The 23,242-nt window shown below is 38.4% G+C and overlaps 2 protein-coding genes across 3 annotated transcripts in view; one reads left to right on the top strand and one right to left on the bottom strand.

The window, feature by feature from the left end:
* The window catches only part of TMA16 (translation machinery associated 16 homolog), a 60,258-nt gene extending 58,003 nt beyond the window's left edge, over positions 1–2,255 (top strand). The window contains 2 exon segments of the mRNA XM_090036255.1: positions 1,558–1,692; positions 1,694–2,255. Coding sequence (XP_089892381.1) covers positions 1,558–1,692; positions 1,694–1,781 — 223 coding nt within the window. The 3' untranslated portion in view covers positions 1,782–2,255.
* A 139-nt stretch (positions 2,256–2,394) lies between these two features.
* Positions 2,395–23,242, bottom strand: part of MARCHF1 (membrane associated ring-CH-type finger 1) — a 479,517-nt gene continuing 458,669 nt past the window's right edge. For both annotated transcript variants that reach the window (XM_090036253.1, XM_090036254.1), the window contains 2 exons: positions 17,558–17,705; positions 2,395–13,470 (listed from right to left, as the gene is read on the bottom strand). In XM_090036253.1, the coding sequence (XP_089892379.1) occupies positions 13,169–13,470; positions 17,558–17,705 (450 nt within the window). In that variant the 3' untranslated portion in view covers positions 2,395–13,168. The remainder of the gene's footprint in view (positions 13,471–17,557; positions 17,706–23,242) is intronic.

Genomic DNA, 23,242 nt, shown 5'->3' with positions numbered 1-23,242 from the left:
GATTGTGTAACTTTTACACCAGGCCTAACGTGACAATTAAATGAGTCCTTCCTCATGTATACAGCCTGTAACTTTAACTTTTAAATTTAAATTACAAGTGCTTTGTATCTCCTTGAAGTCAGTCATACAACATTTCTCATAGATCATAATGAAAAACTGTCTTCTGGTAGATGTAAAATTAGCTCCACATGTTGAGTTCTGCAAGTGGAGAAGTTCATCCAACTTGCACTTTTATTATTTTACATACATGAGAGTCACATCTGTCATCTTTGAATCCAATTGACTAAAAGTCAGCAATTCTGCAGAATAGAAATTGATCATGGGAGTGAAGTGAGTTGTGGGCTATGTAGATATGTCACTTTTTAACTGCTTTAAAGGGAGAGAGGGTTGTCACTTGGGAGGTCATATCAGCTGTTGTGGTGCAGTCATTACTTCATCATGGTTTTAAAGAGGTACACATGACTGAACCACTGTAATTTTAACCCTGGATCTAACAGAATTAAAGTTACAATTGTTTTGGTATATTTTTAGCTTATAACAGGTTTTTGGACCCTGCTACAATTGGCATGTGTATCTGTACCCAAATACTCTGGGGGGCTTTTCAGGGTCACTTATCTCCTAGAATCCAAGGGCACTTGACAAACTAGATAAGTCGTTTAATAGACCACCAAGATGCCTTAGGTATTTTAACCAGTCTCTGCAGTAGTGCCATATATGCATTGAGGAGAGGAAAAAAGAACATTTTATCCATGTGAAAACTGCAGGGGGAATTTAAATCGATAGTGTGATTTAGAAAGACAGACACAGTTGATTTAGCACTTGTGCAGGGATGCTGAGCTATACTAGTCTTAAGTTTCTTGGCTTGCGTCTCATCCAAAGACCAACCCTATCACTATGCAGGGAGAAGTAGAAACTTGGGAGGAAAGAATTACAACCTCATAAATCGGCAGCACAACCTTCTGCAGAACCTTCGGTTTTTCTTAGGCATATACAGATTTGCCTGAGATTTTGAAGTCACAGACTAATATAGTATACACACAATTCCTATAGTGTTGCATAGAGCAGCATGCATTTTAACCAACTTTATTATTATTTTTTTTTGGTCTGCTGTATTTTACAGTCTGCTGTATTTGTGCACAGACTTACCCTGAGATTGTCTGTCTGCTGATCCTAACTCAGCACCCCACTAAGCGTAATGATTGGCTACCTTTTTCCTGGGTACTTTCCCAGCAGTCTTCTCTCACAGCTAAAGCGTCACTTGCTTCAGGTTATTTTTGGGTCCCTTGTTGATATGCTGTGCTTTCTGATGAGCACCCTTTCACAAACATGAACAGCTGAATGGAGAGAGAGTGGCAGGGGAACTGGTCACACCAGACCCACCTGCAGAGGCTGGAAACTAAAACTGCTTACTCCAGGAAGCCATCTTTGATTACAGAATTGCAGCTCTACTCAAACAGTTTTCAGGCAGGATATGCAACCAAGCAGTAATGAATTCCTCAGGGTTTTGTATTTTAATTGTTAGTAATTTCTGTAACATCACTTTTGTCCCCCTTTAAGAGAATGGAATGGTGATCTGAAGAAACTGCCAAACATTAAAATGAAAAAGCTGTCTGCCAAAGATGCCACGTGCAATAGGACTGATGAGGCAGATGTGGAACCCAAAGAGGAACTAGATGAAGCAACAGACCTTGGCTAATGATCACCCACTGATTCTGGATATGAAACATCTGAAGGAGAGACTGTCAGGACCTTTCTGTAAATATCACTACAAGCAAGAATAAAGCTAGGATTTTACTTGAGAAGATATGTCTAGCTGAATTATTAGTTAATTTTTGTGTTCCACCCTGACTTAAGAATTCAGAGCCAGCGTGTTGTCAGATTCTGGTGCTTACCTGAAACAAAAAACAACAAACAAATAATAAAACCCTAGGTTTTAATCATCCTACCAGCTCTTCAGCTTGGGGCCCCTTTCCTGGTTGTGAGTGGGTGAAAGAATAGTCCTCTGTCACCTGTTTTGGCAGCTGTGAAAACAGGGCCCTAGATATTCCTTAGATTATATAACACCATGAGTGCCTGGGTTTATTAAGCAGTAAAATGATGTTACACAGTGGACTACAGTTGCCAGCAACTTTTATTCATCTTCAGTTGTACTGTGCTGGTTTGGTTGATCATTGTTTTCAGATGTGTACAGTTTTGTTAACGTTTAATGATGAGCTCATGTTCATTGACAAAAGAAAATACAACCACATTCTTTTTGTGTGTGTAAGAGATTTTCTTGATTTGGTGAGACTGTGGCATAATGAGCATTCGTCTAATTGATATACCATGTTTACATGCATACCGCACACCTTTCCTCCCAAAACAAGCCCTCCAACATCAGGGTGTTTGGCTTAAGCAGGACCACTGATTTTTCTTTACTGGAATAGAAGCATGCAGATGCTGTTCTTTAATGGCTGATTCCTTTCTGACCCAATGAGCAGAAAGGGCAGAGTCCAGTGTTAAAATCTCTCTGAGCTTCTATGGAATTTACAGTAGCTAATGACTGAGCATTATAGCTTGTGTCTGAAGCAGCAGTTAAGCTGCTTTAGGGTAAGTGAGCTGCTGCATGCAGTTTGTAGTAGTTTGATGAGGCTTGCGGTCTGCAAACAATACTTTATTTACATGGCCTTACATTCCCATTAGTGCTGTTTGCTGCAGATACTAATGTGCCTTAGCCATGATCATCTGCCCCCCTAGGGTTGGGGCAGAACCCTGTTTTTGACCAAGATAAACTGCTGCACCAATTTAAGTCTGGCAGAGCAATTTCACTTGCATTAATAAACTTCCTGGTGAAGTTAAATTAATACAGCAGTTCTGAAACCAAAAGAAGTGTATTCAGATATCAGTTTATGTGGATTTGATAAATCCCTTTTAAACTAATTTAACTTAAAACCAGTGAAGTTTCTTTGTGTTTAAAACTTTTGTCGTATTTTCAAGGACAGGAGTAGAATTACCACAAAAAAGTCATTCTATATTTTTCCCAGTGGAGTGAATAAAGGCAGTAAGACTTTTATTTTTCCCAGAAGGGCATGTGAAAAGCAGATATATTTATCTGTTAACGTGCCTAAGGTGGACACTTCTTCACACTTGTAGACATTTACAAATAACAATTCATTTTCATATCAAGTTTCTCATTTGTTAGTGAAGGTTTCCTGAAACCACCATTTCTTTTGCTATCATTTAGACTTCACATTCTTCTTTAGGTTACTGTGTAGGCAGATAAAAGGAAAGTTCTCCAGATAATGAGGGAAGCATTTTAATGCTCACATACAAAAAATACTATGAAACAGCAGTATATCTGCTAAGCTATCTGTCCCTGTGTGCATCCAATTCATACTGACAAATACAAATTTGTATGTGTTCAAGTAAAAGAAGAGATTTTATACCTGATAAACCGATGTGCAAAAATCAAATATTTTCACTTCAAAGCTGAAGGGTGATGATGGAAGAGGGGGGCAGACAGGAAACATTTCAGCTTGATTTTAAAATTCCAGGGTTGAAAATTCTGGGAGGGGTGTTCCTTGGATTTGAGATCAGGATCTTTTGAGAGAGAAGAAGTGAATATGGAATCCAGTAATGTCATTGTTACAGTTATCTTTCTAACAAGTTCTGCATCTTGAAACCTGGAGGTAGAGGAATGCCCTGAGGCGGCTCTAATGTCCCGGCAAAATTGCACTGCATTTTAAAAAGAAATCTGCACAAGTGTTGCCATTAACAATTCAATCTTGCCTTTTTCTGATATTACCACAGGAGTTCTATACTCAGTATCAGGAATATCATGAACTTGTTGCTTGTTTAGCATCAGCGATTGCAGTCATTGTAAAGTTAACCATTGTATACTGCAGCTTTGCATTTGTAATTGTTGGTATAGAAGTGTTCTTTCACTCTAAACTGGCTGTTTTACCCCTACACATCTTTGATTTAGGTACTTGCTTTTCATGCTAAATAACCATTCAGTTTGGGAATTTTACAAACTGTTTTAACTAGGGTGACTCAAAAAAAGTTAGTGTGCAAAATATCTCACAATGTGTAACACTTGAAAATAGTGTATCTTGCTAAATAACATATAAAAATCATATCTCCTTTGTATACCAGGAGTGATATCTACATACTTTACTACTAACTGAGGTGCCTTTTACTTTGTCAGTTCTCCAAGACCAGCCATGGTTCTATGAAAATTTAGTGAGAGTTTAAAAAAAAAAAAATCAATCAGCCTGATTTTTCTAATTCAAATAATTTGGATTCATAATTCTATAATCTCTCTTCATGTAAGCCAAAACAGATGCAAGATGGCAGTTGAGAGAATCATTCATCACAAGGGAAATTTGTATATCAGTTACAATGGAACTTATCCTTCGTTATAGCTCTTTAAAGGCAGGAACAAAGTAAAAATGTCAGAGCTAGTATGACATTGTCTATGAATGATACACTAGCTTGGCCCTTGCTTTCTCATGGTCTTCTAAAGACAAAGTCATAAAGAAAGGAGAGAGGAGCCCTCACATGGAAGAACAAACAGGTGTTAAGAGGCTTCTTGGTGGTTCACTAACATCTTAACTCCTAAGAGCTGTAGCTTCAGTCATGATTAGTGAAGTTGAACCTCTGATAACTTGGGGACAACAAAGACACCTGTTTGTTATCCTGGCTATGAGTGTCTAATCATTTCCTTTCTTGGATTGAAAGGAGAGAGGTATCTTCTGTAGTTTCAGGTAATCCACACAAAGAGGAAATTAAACATCCCATCAACTACTTGAGAAAGAAAAGAATAAAAAAGTATTCAGGAAAGTGGCATCTGAGGCTCTTGAGGTAGGGAGTTGGGTGATGTGTCACTTACCCATCGATGGATTTATTGGGATCCAGAATCTAGCAGGAAAACTGAACTCTTACTGCAGGTGAAACAGTAAGTCCTGTGTTAGTCATACTTTTGGCAATTAGAAAAAGTATACAAAGGCAAAATTATTTGGGCAAGCTTAGATCTTTTATTGGACCAACTGCACGGTTGGGAGAGATTTTAGACATGCTTTTGAGCACACAGTGTTCTTCCTCAAGTCCCTTTTTGCTTGAAAGCTTGTCTAAATCTCTTCCAGCCACACAGTGATAACTTCTACTGAACCAACTAACTCCCCCACCCCCAAATATCCTTGTCTCTTGCATATTTCTTGAACTATAATGACTGCATGTCTCCAGCACTACTACAAAACTATAATTTTATCTTTTGCCATTCACACTCTTCTTCAAAATCAAAACTCAAAAAGTAGATATTACCCAGGGAGTTGCTGGTTATTCAGTTATGCCTCTCCTACAAGGAAAATATGTTACAGGTACCAAATTTTATACTCAAACCCAGAAAAATTAAGTCTAATCATAAGAATACAAAAGATACCATATGTGTTCATGAGCATCTTTTCACCTTGAGAAAGTGTTTTGCAGTGTGATTATCTTCAAGTGCCTTTTTCTATGTGTGATTTAATAGAGTGCTGTTACCCTACATAAATACAGACAATGAAAAGTCAAAGCAAATCTGTAGAGTGCTTCCAGTAAAATCTTAAGATGAGCCTAAATTTCAGACCTCAGAATCCATGCCATAGTTTGTTCTGTCCAGCTCACAGCAACGAGCACGGTATCATCTTCTTATTCGGATGGAAGAGGATTTCTTAGCTGGATCTTCTGTACTTTGCAAAGCCACACTCATGAGGAGAACTCCCTCCTGGCAAATACATTTTGATTAAACCGAGCCCAGCATCTTCATTATCTCCTGTCAAGGACATGTCGATTTTTTTTTTCCTTCTGAAAACTGCCATCTCAGTTACGATCGCTTTAGTTTAATCAGGGCATAGCAGTACTTCACCTCTCATTAGGGCAAAATCATGTTATGAGTTCGCACAGCCTTTGTTCCCAAAATAAGCCTGTTTCAAGAAATTGTTTTGCTCTCCAACTTTTTCCACCTCTATTTATAGTAACTACAAAAATATATTGCACACAACCATTGCATACTCATGATGTCGGGAGAGAGCTACAGTCAATTTTCAATGCAATGTCAGTTAAGAAGAGCTCTGACTGTTCTGCAACTTCCATCATACATAAAAATACTGCTACAGTTTTTTTTTGTTGTTTTTTTGTTTTTTAGAAGATTAAACCAATACACTACAGAAACTTTAAAATACAGCCTTTTTTTTTCTTGACAAATGTTCAAAAATGTACACTCATTCATTTAGCTCTAAGGAACCTCCAGACTTCAGGTTCACATCGAACATGTACAATAAGAAATGGCAAGATCCAGCTGGTCACAGACATTTTTCTCACATCAGTTACATTTTACAAATTAAACATGCTGTTCTCTTTAAGTCTCTGCAGTTGGAAGAGGGGAGCTGTGTAGCATGTTCATCCAATAACTGATATATTAGGAAAGCAAACAAACTCACAGATGGAATTGACACAAACTTTCTTTCTTTTCTTTTCTTATTTATCTTTTTAGTTCCCTTTCTGGGCAGACCCTAATATCAAATGTTGTATACTAAGAAACTTGAAAACTTCCCTGGACAAACAGTTGGCAAATGTACTTTATCTGAAAAATTCCTTTCTTCTAGTAGTAAAGTCTGTAGAGCCACTCCATTGAGCCTAGGGATTATAGTTCTGCAGATGACATAACTTCTTCTCTTTTCTCTTTGGACACCAGTGATTGTCCAGTAATGGCGTGTAAAATTTGAATTGCTTTGTAACGATGACCATTTACATAACTACCTTGAGATATCTAATGTGGTTGTTTGTTGTAGCCATGTTTGTCTAAGGACATAGGTGAAAAAGGTTCTTTGGGTAGATGTAATATCTTTTATTAGACCAACTAAATAGTTGGAAAAATTGTTCTTTATGAGCTTTTGGGCACAGATGCCCTTCTTGAGATATCTAATAAATTTTGAATTTAAGCTTAAAGTTATAAGCTATACTAAGTAGCTATGGAAGTATTTGGAACTGGCTGACTTGGGTTTGTTGAAAAACAGGGGTCTTAGCTTCACAGCCCAGCTTGAGCTTTTTTCTAAGTAACTGCAAGCATCTGACCCGTCATTATGGATCTGTGGAATTCCTGGTAGAAGAAAGGAATTTTTCTGGTAAACTGAGACATTTTCCTAATACAGGTCTTGCACTGCTATTTTAAGCTGTTTTCTGGTGTAGTTCAGATACTGGCCAATTTTCTATAATAAATAAAAAGTAGGTAATAATTTTGTAACTAGTTCCCTGTTAAACATGAACACATGATATTTTTTTTTAGATTATTTTTACTCATAAATCTGGGCCATGATTCCTTGCTCTAGAAACGCAGGCTTATTCTGCTGGAGGATGAAGCAAGTAAGTGTTCTGCTAATTAATCATCTTTGATATATATTCTATCATCTTTTCGTTTATGGCAAATGAAGAGGAAGCAGTATGTTCATTCAAAACAGTAAGGTTGTCATTTTTCCCTCTGGAACAACCCATGTAAATGACTGATGTAATAACCTCATTCTTATACATACGCTGTGTAATAAAGTTTGCCTCTATTTTGTAATTTCAGAAACAAAAGCAGCAAACCCTCAAGGCAAGATTGCACTTGCAGACATTTCTCCCCAAATTCTTGTCAGCTTTCTCTTAGCTTGTGGCAGGTGTTACTTAAAATTTTTCAGATCCCATAGAGGGATTAATCCCAGATCGCAAAAATCAGGCATCCTGACATGCCAGACTTCCAAGGTATGGCATAATATAACATGCAGTTGTTGGGATCCAGGTGTATACATGCTGGTGTGTGGGCTGCTGGGCTGCAGCATGGTTTTAAATGTTCCCAGGTGAGAGGACACGTTCAAATTAAAGTGCAATACAAACCAGACACAATGTTCCATATTTTTCACTCACCACTTTTGTGGCTGGTTTGCCATTTTACAATCTATTGCACAATTAACATGTTCATTGTGTGATAAATATAACATCATCCAGGGCCCACAGCATGATTTATTCCCAGCAGGAGGGCTGCTTTCCTCAGGTTTCCTTTTAAGTAATTTTCTTGCATTTGGGGCTTCTGATGAACATTACAATTAAGACATGATTAAGTAGTGAGCTGGACACATGTTCATTCAATTAATGGTGTAATAAAATGAGGAATAAGCTGTAAAATTGTTACACATACTTTGTGTATACTTTTGTGGCTGGTTCCTTTCACACCTTTGATTGCTATGCAACTGGTCATGAATTCAGTTAAAGTGCTGCTTATGACAAACATTCAGGTAGCCAACTAAAGGGTAAGACTATTTTTATTACCCCCTTGGAAGGCTTAGTGTCTGCACTGTAGGAATGGGGAAACATCTACACATCTCTGGAAAGTGATCCTATTCCTGTATCTATCTTTAGTTGGGTAATTGAGAGTTTGTTGCAAACTGCCCTTTGGTCACCACAAGGTAAAATAGAAGTCTGCCCTAAATCTTAAAAAACTCTGCATGCCTGCATGTATTATAAGTTGGTTTCTTACATTCAGTTTAAATCTCTTGCATAAAATAAAAAGGACTAGTGATTTACACAGGTGTAAGAATCTCCTACTTAAAATAATCTTCCAGAAAGTATAGCAATGTAAATTAATATGCCCTATAAAAGCACTTATTTTTAAAAATATGATACATATTTTTGTTACTGGTAAGGTCGGGCAAGTAGGTATTGTACTTAAGTTGATGTTTACTTGCCAGTTAGTGAGGCAAGTTTATATATGTCCTACTGTGTCTCATTCTTCTTTCAAGTAAGCTAGTTAACTTTTGGTCTTGAAGGCTATGGATGCACTTTTCACTGTGAGCCTTCCTATCCCAACACTCCAGATGTTGGGAGATAACACCAGGCCATCATGTTTCAAAGACAGTATCTAGATTATAACTGGACATATTTTTTAGCAGTTTCCGTAGCATGAGGACTAGGCTAAGCCCTTTTAAAGTACCTTTTTAAACTTACATTAAAGTTTTATCAACCTCACAACCTAGGAAAATGGAACGGTCAGGTAGGTGGAGTCTTCCTAGTACATTCAGTTATAATTATGCTTTGCTTGGAATTCCAACTATTGAGAAAAACAGCATGAAAATATGTTTTGCTTGACAGCTGATTTGAAGTTGCTTTGGTTGGTCAAATGTGCAAAATCTGTGTTTACAATAAAATAGTTTGTTTTCCTTTGGAAACATAAGAACGATTGAATCACCACATAGTGTGATACTTACCAAGTAAACACAGAATGCTACAGTGCTTTGGGGTCACTTGTTTAATACAAATACAAATTTGTTCCACAACAGTTAGGAGTTCTAGTAATTTTGTTCCCCTTACCTTCGGTCTTTCAGGACACACATTCACCCAAAAATTCATCTTTTTTATTTTGCAAAAGAGAAGAGGATAAAACAAACAACACAAACTTGATCCAATATTACACACAGTAAAATATTTCCATCCCATATTACATTTCACTGCAATGTTTAGAATTAGAAAGGGCTAGTCCTGGTGATGGGAAACTTACTTTCTGCAGGCCAGAAAAATAAATACTGCCTTTTAAGCATAGCGATATATGACATGGCATCATTGGACTTATTAAGAATCTTCATAATGCTAGCATAAAAACAAGTGGTTCAGTGTTGCTACCAATTTTTAAATGAATCATTGAAATAATTCATTCCTGGAATGGCAAACTTTTAAGAAACCAGTAAAGAGGACATACACGTTTAACACAGAACAGAAGCATCTTGTTGATATTCCAGAATTGCTCATTAGTACAATTGTTCTGCAGTCTTTGTTAAAGCATAACTTTCACACAAACTAATTAGGAGTGTTGCTCAAGCCAGGAGGCAGAACTTGGTTCCAAATTAATGCAATTTAATGAAACTAAGTATATCTATGAAAGGGCACATCATGGTAGGTATCTGTCCCAAGGTTTGGTCCTGTAATTCTTAACCATGCCAAGATGAAGTTTTGCCTGATTTGGGTATTTACTGCTGTCCACTGTGGAAAGACTATTTATGTCTGTGTCGGATGTTCCCTGATCTTTAACTTCTACTTGCAATACCATTACTTCATGTCATTAAAAAAAGAAAAAAAAAAGTACTAGACTTCTATTTTTCCAGTAAAAAAAATGTGTTCCTTTTGTGTTATAGAAGCCTCTGGTAAACTAAAGTAATTGGATTAATACAGACCGTTAAATTCCGTAAGTGACAAAGAATTGAATGAGGTATTGCCTACCATGCATATTTTTTTCTTGGAGGCAAGACCTATCACACAGTGCAAACGTGTCTTTCTGCCTACCACTAAGTCTTCACAAGCTATCACAAATCAACCTCCTATGAAAGAGGAGGACAAGGAGGAAAGAAAACATTTACAATAACATTCTAAGGCAGTGGTGCCCAACCATCTTGCCCTTCAGGCCAAATGGGCAGCGCCAGGTCCCTCTGTGGGTTGCATCCAGCCAGCTGGCCCCAATCCAGCTGCAGGGGTTGTGTAGCATGACTTTGATCCATCTGGCCAGGGTGGGGATGGAATGGTCCTGATCTGGACATGTGGGGTGGGGCGGGCAGGGCAGCCCCAATCCTGATGCACCAGGTGGTAGGGAAACAGAGTGGCCCCAATCCACACATGCGGTGAAGGGGTGGGCAACACTGATGTGTATGCTGGGTGGAAGGGTGGGATGGGATTGCCCTGATCAGGGCATGGGAGGGATGGAAGGGGAGGAGTATGGACCAATCTGGACATTCAGGGATAGGGCCTGACCCTGATACTCTTTTGTTTCAATGGCCTGAGTAAGGCTGGAGCCAGCCTCACAGACCTTCCTCCATCCCCTGCTGCCAGGTTTTCTGATCCATGGAATCCCTATGGGTCAAATTTGTCCCATGGGCCCAAGTTGAGCACCCCTATTCTAAGGAATCAAAGCCCTTATTTAAGGCCACCTATACTCAGTGTTAATTTTATTCTAATGGTCTTTTGGTCTGACTCAATGTTACATTTTCCCTCTCCATCCCATTGTTCAGATATATATTTCATTGAGGGTAGTTTTTGTTAAAGATTTTTTCCCTTTGTAATGTTTAAACTTTAACTAAGCTTCAAATGCACAATGTCAGCAAAGCTGTTGCCATATGGGGGAGGGAGAAGTCTTGGTATGGTCTTGTAAATAGCGTGACTTTAGGGCATAAATATTTCCATGGTTCTAAGACATGACCAAACCAAGGGACAAATAGGCTGAAGAGGGAAAAATCATTTGTTTGAACAAAAGAGGTAAATGGCATCTTGTGCCCAAACAAATCCATATTAGAACTGGGATTTTTAGATTTAAGCATCGTGCATGAAACAGGATTTGGGGGTTTAAAATTATAAAATGTAGTTTAATTCCAAAAAGTCTGATGATAATTACCTTGGGAATACAAATTTTAGATCGAGCAATTATGTAGTCCCCATTAATAAATATTTAAAGAATAAACCAGTTTCCTCCTGGCTGTTATTTACTTTAATGTTATTATTCCAAACTTAAAGTGTAAAAACATAACAGAATGAAATGTTCTAAAAGTGCCTTTATACCTTTGCAGTTTGATATAAAATTGTATTCTGTCCAAACTTCATCAAAGTAAAGGAGAAAATTAGCACACCAATATCAGTATCTCAGACATTTGAATACAACAGACATTTGTCTTCTACCTCTTTAAAAGAATGTATGTTTGTTCTTTCCATCCCTCTCCCCAGGCCAATTTCCTAAATACAAGTTCAAAAGGAGCCCTAGCTGCTATCAAGTGTTGTCCTCAGACTTACCCAAACCAATGCACAGGTATTTCTCACCAGCTTGCCTCTCCTGTCCCAGTAATAAACACCACAGAGATTGGAAGTAAATCACAAAAGTCTTCTCTTTATATAACTCACTCTGTTGGACACATTATTATATCTACATTCATTTATCTATTGCACCTGTTAATGTTATTCACACTTCACTTAACATGAGAATGCTCAAACACAAAAGTAACAACTGAACTGTTGAATTGCTAATAGCTCAATCTTACCCATATAAAAGAATCCACTGATAACTTTTTCAACCAGATCAGAGCAAGGAGATACCAGCATCATTTTAAGACTAGGTATGCTTGCTTGTGACTACCTTAATTGCTGTATCGCAAACTCTAAAAAATAAAGCCTTATGTTTAAAATTCCCACTACTTCCCTCTATCCCCCCCAAGTCTTTAGACATATAATTCAATGTCAAGTTCTTTTGGAGTGATTGCATGCTTCCACCTGTAATACTTCTGTTTATGCTTAATCTTTTTCCATTTTGGAACAAAGCTTTCTATATCCAGTATGCTTATATAACAGAGAATTCATGTTTCTTTTGCTTACTTTTTAAAGTACTGCAACAAAGGTCCTGTTCCAGACATTTATCTAATAATTTTCTGAAGCCTTCTGGCTAAATAACTTCTGTATTTTATGGGACCGAGGAAAGGGTTCAGACAATTAGAGAACTCAAAGTCTGATTGTTGAATATTTTTGCAAAAATGTGAATGTATATTCAAATGAAACGTATTTTCGATACTACCCTTCAGCTATCCTCAACTCATACAACTACCAAAACATTCAGGCACCCAATATAGCACACAAGCATGTAACTTCTTGAGGCTTAGAGGAGTGCCATGGTGTAGGTCTGTTAACTTTGTTGATTGAGGGTTTATGTGAGTGACCTTAATGGTATTACTTTGAAGTGTATTTTAAGAAGATAATTAGCAAATAAGACCCTTAGTAGTAATAAACAGGTGGAAAGGGTTTGTTTGTTTTTCCCTGTAAACAGAACAATAATAGCAGGTCTTTCCAATATCCTCATGGCCATTAAGTTTAAAAAGGTCATCTTGTCATGTCTGTTTGGCATTGTCTGTTAACTGTTGTCTATTGCACTTTCTACACTTCCACTGTCACTATACCTGGCTGACTAGTTGAGAAACTACTTCACAAAATGGTCACATTCCATAAAGTAACACGTTGCTTCGCTGGATCCTTTTTTCCTGGGTAGGGTTTGTGTTGTTTTACTCAGTATGCATGATCATCTCTGCTTTCTTTAGTGGCTGTGGTGTAGAAAACACTCACACTTTATTCTTCAAGTGAAGAAAGAGTGCCACCTCTGTCAAACTGGCATGACCTCAGAAGTCATTTCTTCAGCTGATGGCTGTGAGTTTGTACCTGTCTGTGATACTGGCACTATCACAGCATCCTTGATTTCAGAGTTCTGAATGCATGAAGAATTCTTCTCCTCCAGTTTTTTAGCAGTGTCTGGGCAGTTTTGAACAAAAATCACTCTATTGTAAGCCTTCAACCTGCGCCACAACTGAACGTAGACTTTACACTGTACGTACATGAAGACTAGGCCTCCAGTGAACCCAATGGCCACCACAACCAGTTTTGTCCAAAATGGCCATTCAAGGACACCTTTCAAACAAACAAGTTAAGGTTAGTATCATCATCATCACCTTATTTGGTCATGCTGCATAGTTCCTTTCCTGGATGTCATGCATGCCTATTTCTGAATAATATTCATAGAACAAAATGAAGTGACTTCTTTTCTAAAGAATTCCAAATACTTTAAATGCTGTGCATATACAGAGACACAAGTGTTGCTGCTATTGTACTAAAGATTAACTGCTGTTTAAAAGAGCACAGGAGCCATGCTGGTAGGCAAAGCAGCAAGACCAGACTTTCACTGGTGCGGTTATATACATCAGGAATATAAAATTACTTCCTGGGACAGAAATGTGTACTTGTATTGTGCTTCTTGTTCCTGTCTCTTGGTTAGAACCCATCACTATAGTCTGTAGGTTTAAGTGGGTAGAATGTAATTATCCAAATTGGAATGGCAAGATCCTGGCCTGTGCCACACTACTGCTGTAAAAAGTGACACAGAATTGCTTTTTGTGCCTTTTCTGTTAGAAGATACATGCCCTATTTTATACTTAATTGAAGCCATAACCTATTATACTATAGCATTTTTCCATTGTGATGGAGCTTTGGTTTGGAGCAACTTAGTGGGAAAGAATCCCACCCCCTGCTAACCAGCATCATCCATTTTCTGATTGGCCTTTCTTTTCTGTTTCTCTGTGTGCATTTCTCTGTTTTCCTCATTAGTTGCATAGAAATCCTAAAGTTTCTAGTACATCTTGTTTCACTCTTTGTTACTGGTTATTAAAGGCGGGGATAAAAGGAAACTATTGTAACTCTTTAAAGGTCTTTCTATAATTGCAGAAAAATCTCCATTGGCACTGCCACTGAGAAGCCACGTAACAGTGGGCCTAAGTTAGGTGATATTCTGAGCAATACTAAGATGATTCACTTTTACCTAAAACTAGTCTTATGATTTTACAAAATCAGAGAATGCCATACTGGGAACAGTCTTGTAATCACAAGATAATTAACACCATTGCAGCTGCTGCTTCAAACATTGAGCACTCTAAAAGAGGGGGAAAAAAAACTCAGTTGTGCATTGCCTCATCTGACTAATGATGACAGCGTTGGCACTGATACAGAATGTGCTGGCCTTCAATGTTTTGGACTGTTTAAGCCTTTGTATCAACATTGCTTCCTAGATATTTTAACCTTTTACCAATACATACATTTATTAGTAATATTTAGGAGAACTTTAAATAAATAATCCATAGCGCACAGAATGCCATTAATGGTCCAGGCATCTTAAAAACATAATTAAGTACAGCAATAATACTGTAAGGTAGACAGGTATTGTCCAAATTTTCCACAGCGGAAAACTAAGTCAGAGAGGAGTAGAAATACCTGCTTGAGACCATTTAGGAGTCAACAGAGGGCACTGCTTCAAGAAGGAATAGTGGCAGCAGGTTGAGAATCCAGGGCTTCTCAATTGCCTGTCTTGCATTGTACACTACTAGAGAAGTAATTTGAGATTATCCACTGCTTTACCACAAAGAACAGATTTTTTGATTTTTAGGTTTTTCCTCCTTGTTTTCCCCCCAGTTTGCCATTAAGTAGGGTCTCAGAAGATGAAAAGAAACAAAAAAGGCAACTTAACATTTTTTACTTTTCAGGTTTCTTTTCCCAACCCACCCCCAGTATTTGAGGAGAGGGATTGCAAAAAAATTCTCATTTCACCTAGTGTTTTTTCAGTGAAAATAACATTTGAAAAAAGGTGCTAATGACCATTTCACTTTCCTTGTTACCTTGGTAGCACCAGAATGTCTTTGTGTTCTGTTAAGGTGGCAATATCAACCATTCGGCCATGTTTCAAGAACACTAGAAATATGCCTAAACTACTGAGAGTAGGTAACCTGACTACGGATATACCCTATGTCAAAGCAAATATTAATTCTAGACACTTTTGCTGAGTAGTTAAGCTTGCCTAAAGTCAGCTTAACCAAGGGAATGCACATAGTTATCTTAATGGATAGTATTTACCTGTAAATAAAGTATCAAGCCTTTCTTTTCCTAGGGTAAATCTCACAATGAAAACCAAAGGTGTACATATTTAAAAGAGAAACATGATATTAGGACTTGGCCTTACAGAATCATCTTGGGGATCTTGATGTTATATAAATAGAGTTTGCTCATAAAACAAGAGTTGGGCAGGCAGCAGCAGCATCAAATATTGATGTTCAACTAGCAGTACACAAAGCTGATTTTTGTTGTTTCATGTAAAGTTTACAGCAGAACACAAGGGACTCTGCTGTGCTAGTCTTTATGTCACTTAACATCAGAGACTGAAAAGCTGCTCCCCACATACTCATCTGATTTTTAAATTCTTTAAGTATTCAAGAGGACTTGATGTGGATTTGTTTTGCTTGGAAGCCTTTTCATGCACAGGCATGTGGTTTTCAAATGATTTCCAGCACTGCATGTTATCTACGTTATACACACATATAATATTAATGTAGTAGTCTACTAAGTAATAGTCCTGATCAAAAGAGGAAGAATGATTGTTATAGACTTCTTTTTAACAAGGTCATTCATATACTATGCAAAGGTTTTCTTTTCCTCCTGTAAACAAATTAGAATTGCTGTTGGTGTCACCTGTAAGATTAGATATTACACCTAATTTTACCAGGCCCTGGAGTACATACCTCAAATGGCAACAGAAACCATCTTTTAATATTAGCTGGCTGGCATGTACGTTTCTGGCCAGTAAATCAGTGTTTTGAATTTTATCATGAAATAAAGAGCAGGCCTGATTCTGAAGGGATGTTTGGCAGTTGTCCTTTGTGGGTGGCGGCCAAAGATAAGAAAATTATTGTTACAACATGCTCAGTTGGTTAGAGCGTGGTGCTTAATAACACCAAAGTTTCAGATTCAATCCTCTGTTGTACTAGATGATCTCTTGAGGTCCCTGCCTGCCTGACCTTGTTACTTCTCTGTGATAATGTGTGGATCCAATTCTGCCTTTGAATGTGCTGGCTTATTTCCCTTGACTTGAAGAACAGCTGATGGGCATATCTATGGCTGGGATTTGTTCTTGCATGGTAGAGTTACTTCAACAGATTCTTATAAAGCAGCACTTACAGCTTTACTGAAGTACAGTAGTTCAAACATGTTGAAAATACCTGCTCAATTCATTAACCTATAGTCTGCTGTAAATGGTGGGCCAATCCCACATTCATTACCCCAAACACTCCTGACCAAGATGAGACTGGAATTCTGATTCTCATCTAGCAAGGGAGAATCATACTATTATAACCATCACCACCAAAGTTCTTTAAGGCTGTAAATGTTTTAGTAATTTCTCCTTTGTCCTTAGAGACTAACTAGTTCAAAACGGCATTTAGTCTCTAAGATGCCACCATGCCCTGCCTTCTGCCTGACTTCAGACTAACACAGCTATTTACCTCTCTCCACTCACATAGCCAACATTTTTGCATTTCTGGGTTTCTACTGGACACTGAACTGAAATGCCACAGTAAAGACTGTTTTCATAGAATAAACGTAGCTATGTATGAAGAATGCAGGAAAGGGCCTTGGTATCATTTATTTTACAAATTAGGGGCTGATAATTTCACCCATAGTGTTTCCAGTTGGGACTATAAAAGATCATTTGCTGGAAATCTTCATTACGAAGCCTGTTGCATGTGTCCTACCCTAGTTTTGCAGAACAGACAAGTTCTATTAAGTCACATAAAACACACCTTTGGATGTGTTTTTGGACTTTTGGATGCTTTTGTGAAATTCAGCTGAACCTTTGGTTTTCATTAGCCATTTTTTATTTCAGTATGAAAACCCCTCTGCTATGGAGTAAAAAATAAGAATAAACAACATGTTTTAGCTGCTCTGATGGATGCACTGGGCTGTGAGCTCTTTTCTTATTGCAGTCTAGGAGCAAAATAAATTCAGCCAAATTCTGGCTTTTAACACTGAATGATGTGCCCTTTAATTTTTCCATAAAGCAGATATGCAAGCATTTTAGCAATGGGATATATATTTACAAACAACGACTGTCCCATTAACTAATCTTCCTTTGTAATTAGTCTATTACTGTACTAGCAAAGTGGCAGAAAAAGTAACTTACCATTGTCATTGCCTTGCTTAATTTCCTCAGCTGTCCGATCTATTAAAACATACAATGACCAAACAACGCAGGTAATAGCAATAATGTGGAATGTGACAGAACAGACTATCTTCCTCCTCTCACTTGTTGTCATCTGTAGCTTCTCCCACTATAATTAGAAAAGAATTAGAAATAGAACAGGCTTATAAACACGTCTTGAGAAAGGAACAGCCAAAATGGCATGAGATGTTATCTGAAGCAAACAATCAGAAAAACTAGTTACAGAATCTTATTGTTTTGCTAATAGTGTAGATCCCAAGGACAACATTGTTTGTGCTACAAATATAGACAAGACATAAAGTACAAATCTTTGTAGATTCGTAAGAATGTAGGATCTAGTAGTTTTCTCATCTGTGCACTTCCTTACCATCAGGATTTGAAATACGGTGGGGCTTAGGGAAACTGAGCCCCCCCCCATACAAGACAAGAGCCCCTCATAAGAGATGAGAGCCCCCAGCCCTCCCTGCATCTTTACAAGGAGCTCAAGCTTCAGCGGCTCTTTCCAGCTTCCAGCTGCCACCATCACAGACCCCCACAGAGTGCAAGTGTAATTCAGACCCCGCTTACCATCAGCCTGAATAATACCTAATTTCTCTTCCTTTGTAGTAACGCTCTACTGCTATGTATAAGCAAGTCTGCATCTAGTATACAATTTTAAAGCTCTGGAAGAATATACAAGTCATTTGATCCAAAACTCAAACATTCTTGGATACTTAAAATCCCAGGAATAAGATTTCAGAACAGCCACTCACTAGGAGTATTGGGGGGCAAGAAAATGGGTATAAAGATGAAGTTGGATAAATTTATGACAGGGATTACACAAAGCAATTGCCTGTGAAGTAAAGAATTGAAATTCCTGTTCCAAGAGGGATGGACGTTTGAGCTCATTGTTTCTCGCTGCAGTCATTATGGTCTCGGTTTAGGTTGTGACAAGATTTTAGTAACAAAGAAGCCAAAGTCTCTCCACAGTTGAATGACTATACTTCAGGAGGCTGCAATCTATAATGTTTTGTCTTTTTTTTTTTATCACAGGTCCTTCTCTAAAACTCATAACAAACTCAACGAAAAATGCATGCTTGTTAAACAGACAAAAGGATAAGACATTGAAAAACAAAATGTTTCTAATGTGGATGACTAGTTTTACAGTCTATAGACAACACCCAGTAAAATAAGTAAGATACAAAATACAACAGTGCCACCTTTCTGACGATCATATTACTGCATGTATGAACTGTAAAGATAGTGAGACAACTTTACAGTTTATTTTGCACATTTTTCCCATAGAGTTTCTGAGCAATGGCACACACTAGAGGGTGAGCTCAACTCCACAAGTTGCGTGCACTGAGACATGCAATACGGCTGAAGGAATAAAAACCAACAAAATGTAATCTAAAGACTCAATGTTTTCTCTCTCACATATGCACTGCAGTTCATGCAGGGAGGCACCTGGTACAGTACACAGGGAGGCACTTGGTGTAGTATTTAATCCCATCTTGGGATATGCACACAATGCTTATTGGGGCTCTTTGTTGGCTAGTCAAGGTTTTCCATTTGGAATCACAGAAAACTAGGGCTAGAAATCACCTTGCCCAAACCTCTGCAAAGCCAGGATCATCCCTGTCTAAACAAGGCCAGATAAATGCTTATCCTGCCTGAATTTAAAAATGTCTGATAATGGAGCTTCCTACATGGTACTACAGCTTCAGTAAAAATGAAGCTTTCTTTTCCAGGTGAAGCACTTCTGAATGTGTAAACAAAAATGCTGCTGCAGAAAGGGGACAGTCTATCTAGAGAAGAAATTGGGCCTGAAGACTGGCCATGCTAGTCTTAAACCTACAGCTTTTTACATGGTTACACCAGTTTGATGTATGAAAACAAGAAATACAAGCTTTAAATACCAGCACAGGGGTGGAAGGACAGCGACGAATGGTATGAGATGGTAACAGAAGAAACTCCAACTTTCAACACTGACTTTAGCTAGCTGTTCAACACTACTTCAGATTTCTGTCTGTCTCCAATACCTATTCAAATGGACTGATTAAAAAAAAAAAATCAGGCAAACACTTTGGAACTTGAGTTCAGCAAAAACTCAAAAGCTTCATGACCTATTTCATTAAAATGGCCAAATACCATAGAATATCACTGTTAGTCCTACAGTGAGTTGCATAACTGGTTGTGGTACTACTCCATATCATTTTTGAAAACATAAAATAATTTCAAGTGATGGGAAATTCAAAGCCTTAGAAAGGCTTGTGGTATTGCATGATCCTCTCCTTCTGTTTGTACAGTATGTACAGACCATGACCAAATCATCATATAGTCTCTTTGATAAACAGGCTGAGCTACTTAAACCTTTCCCCATGAAATATGTTTTTTCTGGTCCACGACTTGTTTCTTGAGCTCTTACTAGCCTTTCCAATCTTGCCAATGTCTTTTTAAGATGAGGCAGTTATTCCACTAATGTACTGCAGCAGTTGGCAATGTTTTCTGTTTGTGAGCCAAAATGACCTAGCTCACAACCAGTGCATCTCCCCACAGTGGCATGGAGAAAGCACCCACAAGTGGCACTTCTCCTCATGGCAAGATACATAACATGCTTGCAGCCAAAATCCCCGCTGCCAAATGCCTCGGATTCTACAGGCCAGATCTGCCTTGCAGGCCATAGTCTGCCAACCCTGATGTGCTATATTGTATATAGAAGCAATTCTACCTCCTATTCCTGTTCTATATTCCTCTGTTTTACCCAAGTAGTCTTACAGATCCATATGCTCAATCTGTGAAAATAAGATACAAACCCATACTTACTAACAAGCCATCTTACAGGAAACAAATGCACCAACTCGGAAGCTATTTTTCTTCAATTCCTTTTGTAATCTTTAGTTAAGACTACTGCCTTAGAACCCCTAAATAATGTATGGCTTTAAGGTAGATGGTTGCCTGTCCCGGTTTGGGTGATTGTATGTGGTTAGTTAAGATTGGGAAATGTCACTGCCTCAATATCATAGTTTACTTTCCTATGACTGCTTTGTATCAACTGTTTCTAATTCCGAACCAATTTCTGTCTTTCATAGCAGTATGCTGTGAGATGGATGGATTTCCAGAAGTGCAGACACAAGAGGCAGCCAGAGTGCAAGATGTCCAGGAGTTATTTTCAAGTTAACTGGTAGGGCAGTGATATAAATGAATTTTGCAGGGTTCTATGAATATTTCACAGCTGTTGCTTCAGACTCCTGTCTGAGGTCTCTGGAGCATTCACTATTCAGGGATTTGGCAGACCTGATTTCCTTGGAGTCTTTCTTATTAAATACTGCAGTCTTATATAGAATTCTATAAGAGCTGAAATATATGCCAAAACAACATGAAAAGAGACAAAGCTATCAGTCTGTTTGCCAGGTACATGTCAAGCATTGAGTCTTTTCAGGTTTCTCAGAGACTGTCACCTTTGCATTCAGTGGTGTTGAGAATGGAAGCTTCTATGATTTTGAATGACAGTTTGTGAACAATTAGAGTCATAAAAAGGAAAAAAAAAATCATGCTCCATTCATTGCATGTGTCCTGCAGATAATTTAGATAAGTGTATGACAACCGTATTCAGTGGTCAGAATAAACGGACTGTGGCATTATTATCACAGCTTACAGCACTTGACCTGGAGACCTTTATCTGCTTGGGATGAAAATCCATTCAGGCCCATCCATTAGGTGCTGTATTTCTGAGGGGAAAAAAATTATTTAATTACATGGGTTTCAGAAAAGGGAAGAGAAGAAAAGGAGTCTGCCTCAGTTAAAAACCCCAATTACTAGCTTCGAATGCTTTGCCTGAGAACGGTGCTGAAAGTACAAGAGGATTCAGTTGCTTGCCACGTTTTTTTCTTGTTTATCATATTTTCTCCAAGCAGGGGAAGGATATCATGGTGTTGCCACTACCACTAGTATCTAGTTGTTTCATTCCAACAGTGTCACTGTTTTACTTTTTGTTAAGACCCAGGAAAGCCTTAGAGTAGGCTGTGGCCCTACATGATAGATCCAGTGTGGGGCCAGGCAGAGGCAGCTTGCAGTCCAGGACCTTGATCCCTCCACATGGGACTGGGCAAAGGTGGCACAGGGTTCCCGGACTCTGATCCCAGCACGTGGGACCAGGCGGCAGCAGCAGCATAGTCTGGCTCCACGCATGTGGGCCCAATTCTGACATGTGGGGTCCAATCTGCCCTGCAGACCAGCCCTATGCCAGTTATTTGGTCCACAGGACCAAAAAGATGAGCATCGCTGCCTTAGAAGGTTGCTCCACCGAGATTCAAGTTAAATTAACTTTAAGAAACACAGCTGCATGAAAACTTTTTTTCTGAAATGTCTCTTCCAGTGAAACATATCCTTATGATAAAAAATTCTCATGAAACTCCTCTTGAAAAGCCATAAACCTGGCATCTTTTTTTTTTGTGATCTCTAGGAAAAAAAGTTTCTGTGTTCAGAATCCTCCTTTCCCTATTGTCCAGTGTGGGGGGAAAAAAAAGAGCAAGAATGAGGAACTTTATTTATCCCTTTTTATCCCTGGGAAACACCTTTTTTCCCCAGCAGTCTTTTTGTGTTAAAGATCCGGTGAGATTCCTAAAAACAGGCATGTTTGACAACTTGTAGCATATTATCAGTTATTTATATTTTGGGTGCAATTTTAGGATCAGATCAGACACTCAATGGAACAGTGCCAAAAAATCTAACCTTTGTCACTAAGAAAATACAATACAATACAATACAATTAGTACTTTTTGTGGGGGAAAAAAGATCACAAAATAACTAAAGGAAAACAACAATGATTAGGTTGGCTTTGTAAAGAAAGATTGCCCAAAAAACCCCCCTTACCTGCTTACAGTTGTTGACAGAATTACAAAATTGCTAGGGAAAGAGAAAAAACCCCCAGAGATATTGAGGTAGAGCTCAGCTTTTGGAGTCGTCACTGGCACTGGATTCTGGGACGCCGTCAGGCTAATCTAAAATTAAAGCTGCTGTAACCACTTGCCAGCAGCACCACTATGACATTTGGCTGCTCTGCCACTAATGGTGCTCTCCATCAATCTATCCAAGGGTAGTGGAATGATCTGCCCCTGAGTGAAAAAGTCAGCATCAAGACACCTTTGTGGTTGAATGAATGTTCAGAATTACTCTAAAGCAGGAGACGGTATCAGCCAACACATCAGTGATTTAGAAGGATATGATTCTCTGTCTTAGGAAATTTTACTCCCAATAATAATATAAGTTGGCTTGTTTTGAAACACAGTGATGAGAATTAAAAACTGTGAAAAGGCCCATAAACAAATAGCAAGCAAAAATGTACTGAAATGTGGCAGGGGCAGGGGAGGGAAAGAAGGAAAGGAGCAGAAAATGACGTCCCCCATTACCTGTAATTATACAGCTGTATTAGTCGAGAGGGTAGCTCAGTAAAGCAGAAAGACACCTGACATTAATAGATAGCAAAATGATGAGACTATAAAGTGCTCAATGGCAATGGTATAATATTGGCTGCAAATCTTGAGACCTTTCTTAACCTGGAGGTGTTCACACTGCGGCTGATGGCAGATTCACAACTACCCCCCGGCTGCAGTTGCCTCCAAACTCTGTGCATAGAGAAGAGAAAAGTTAGGTTCAACTCATGTT

This window comes from Crocodylus siamensis, chromosome 2, assembly GCF_052110815.1.
Source record: "Crocodylus siamensis isolate JL-2025a chromosome 2, ASM5211081v1, whole genome shotgun sequence".
In the NCBI taxonomy this organism is placed as follows: domain Eukaryota; kingdom Metazoa; phylum Chordata; order Crocodylia; family Crocodylidae; genus Crocodylus; species Crocodylus siamensis.
This window is presented reverse-complemented; position numbering and strand designations above follow the sequence as displayed.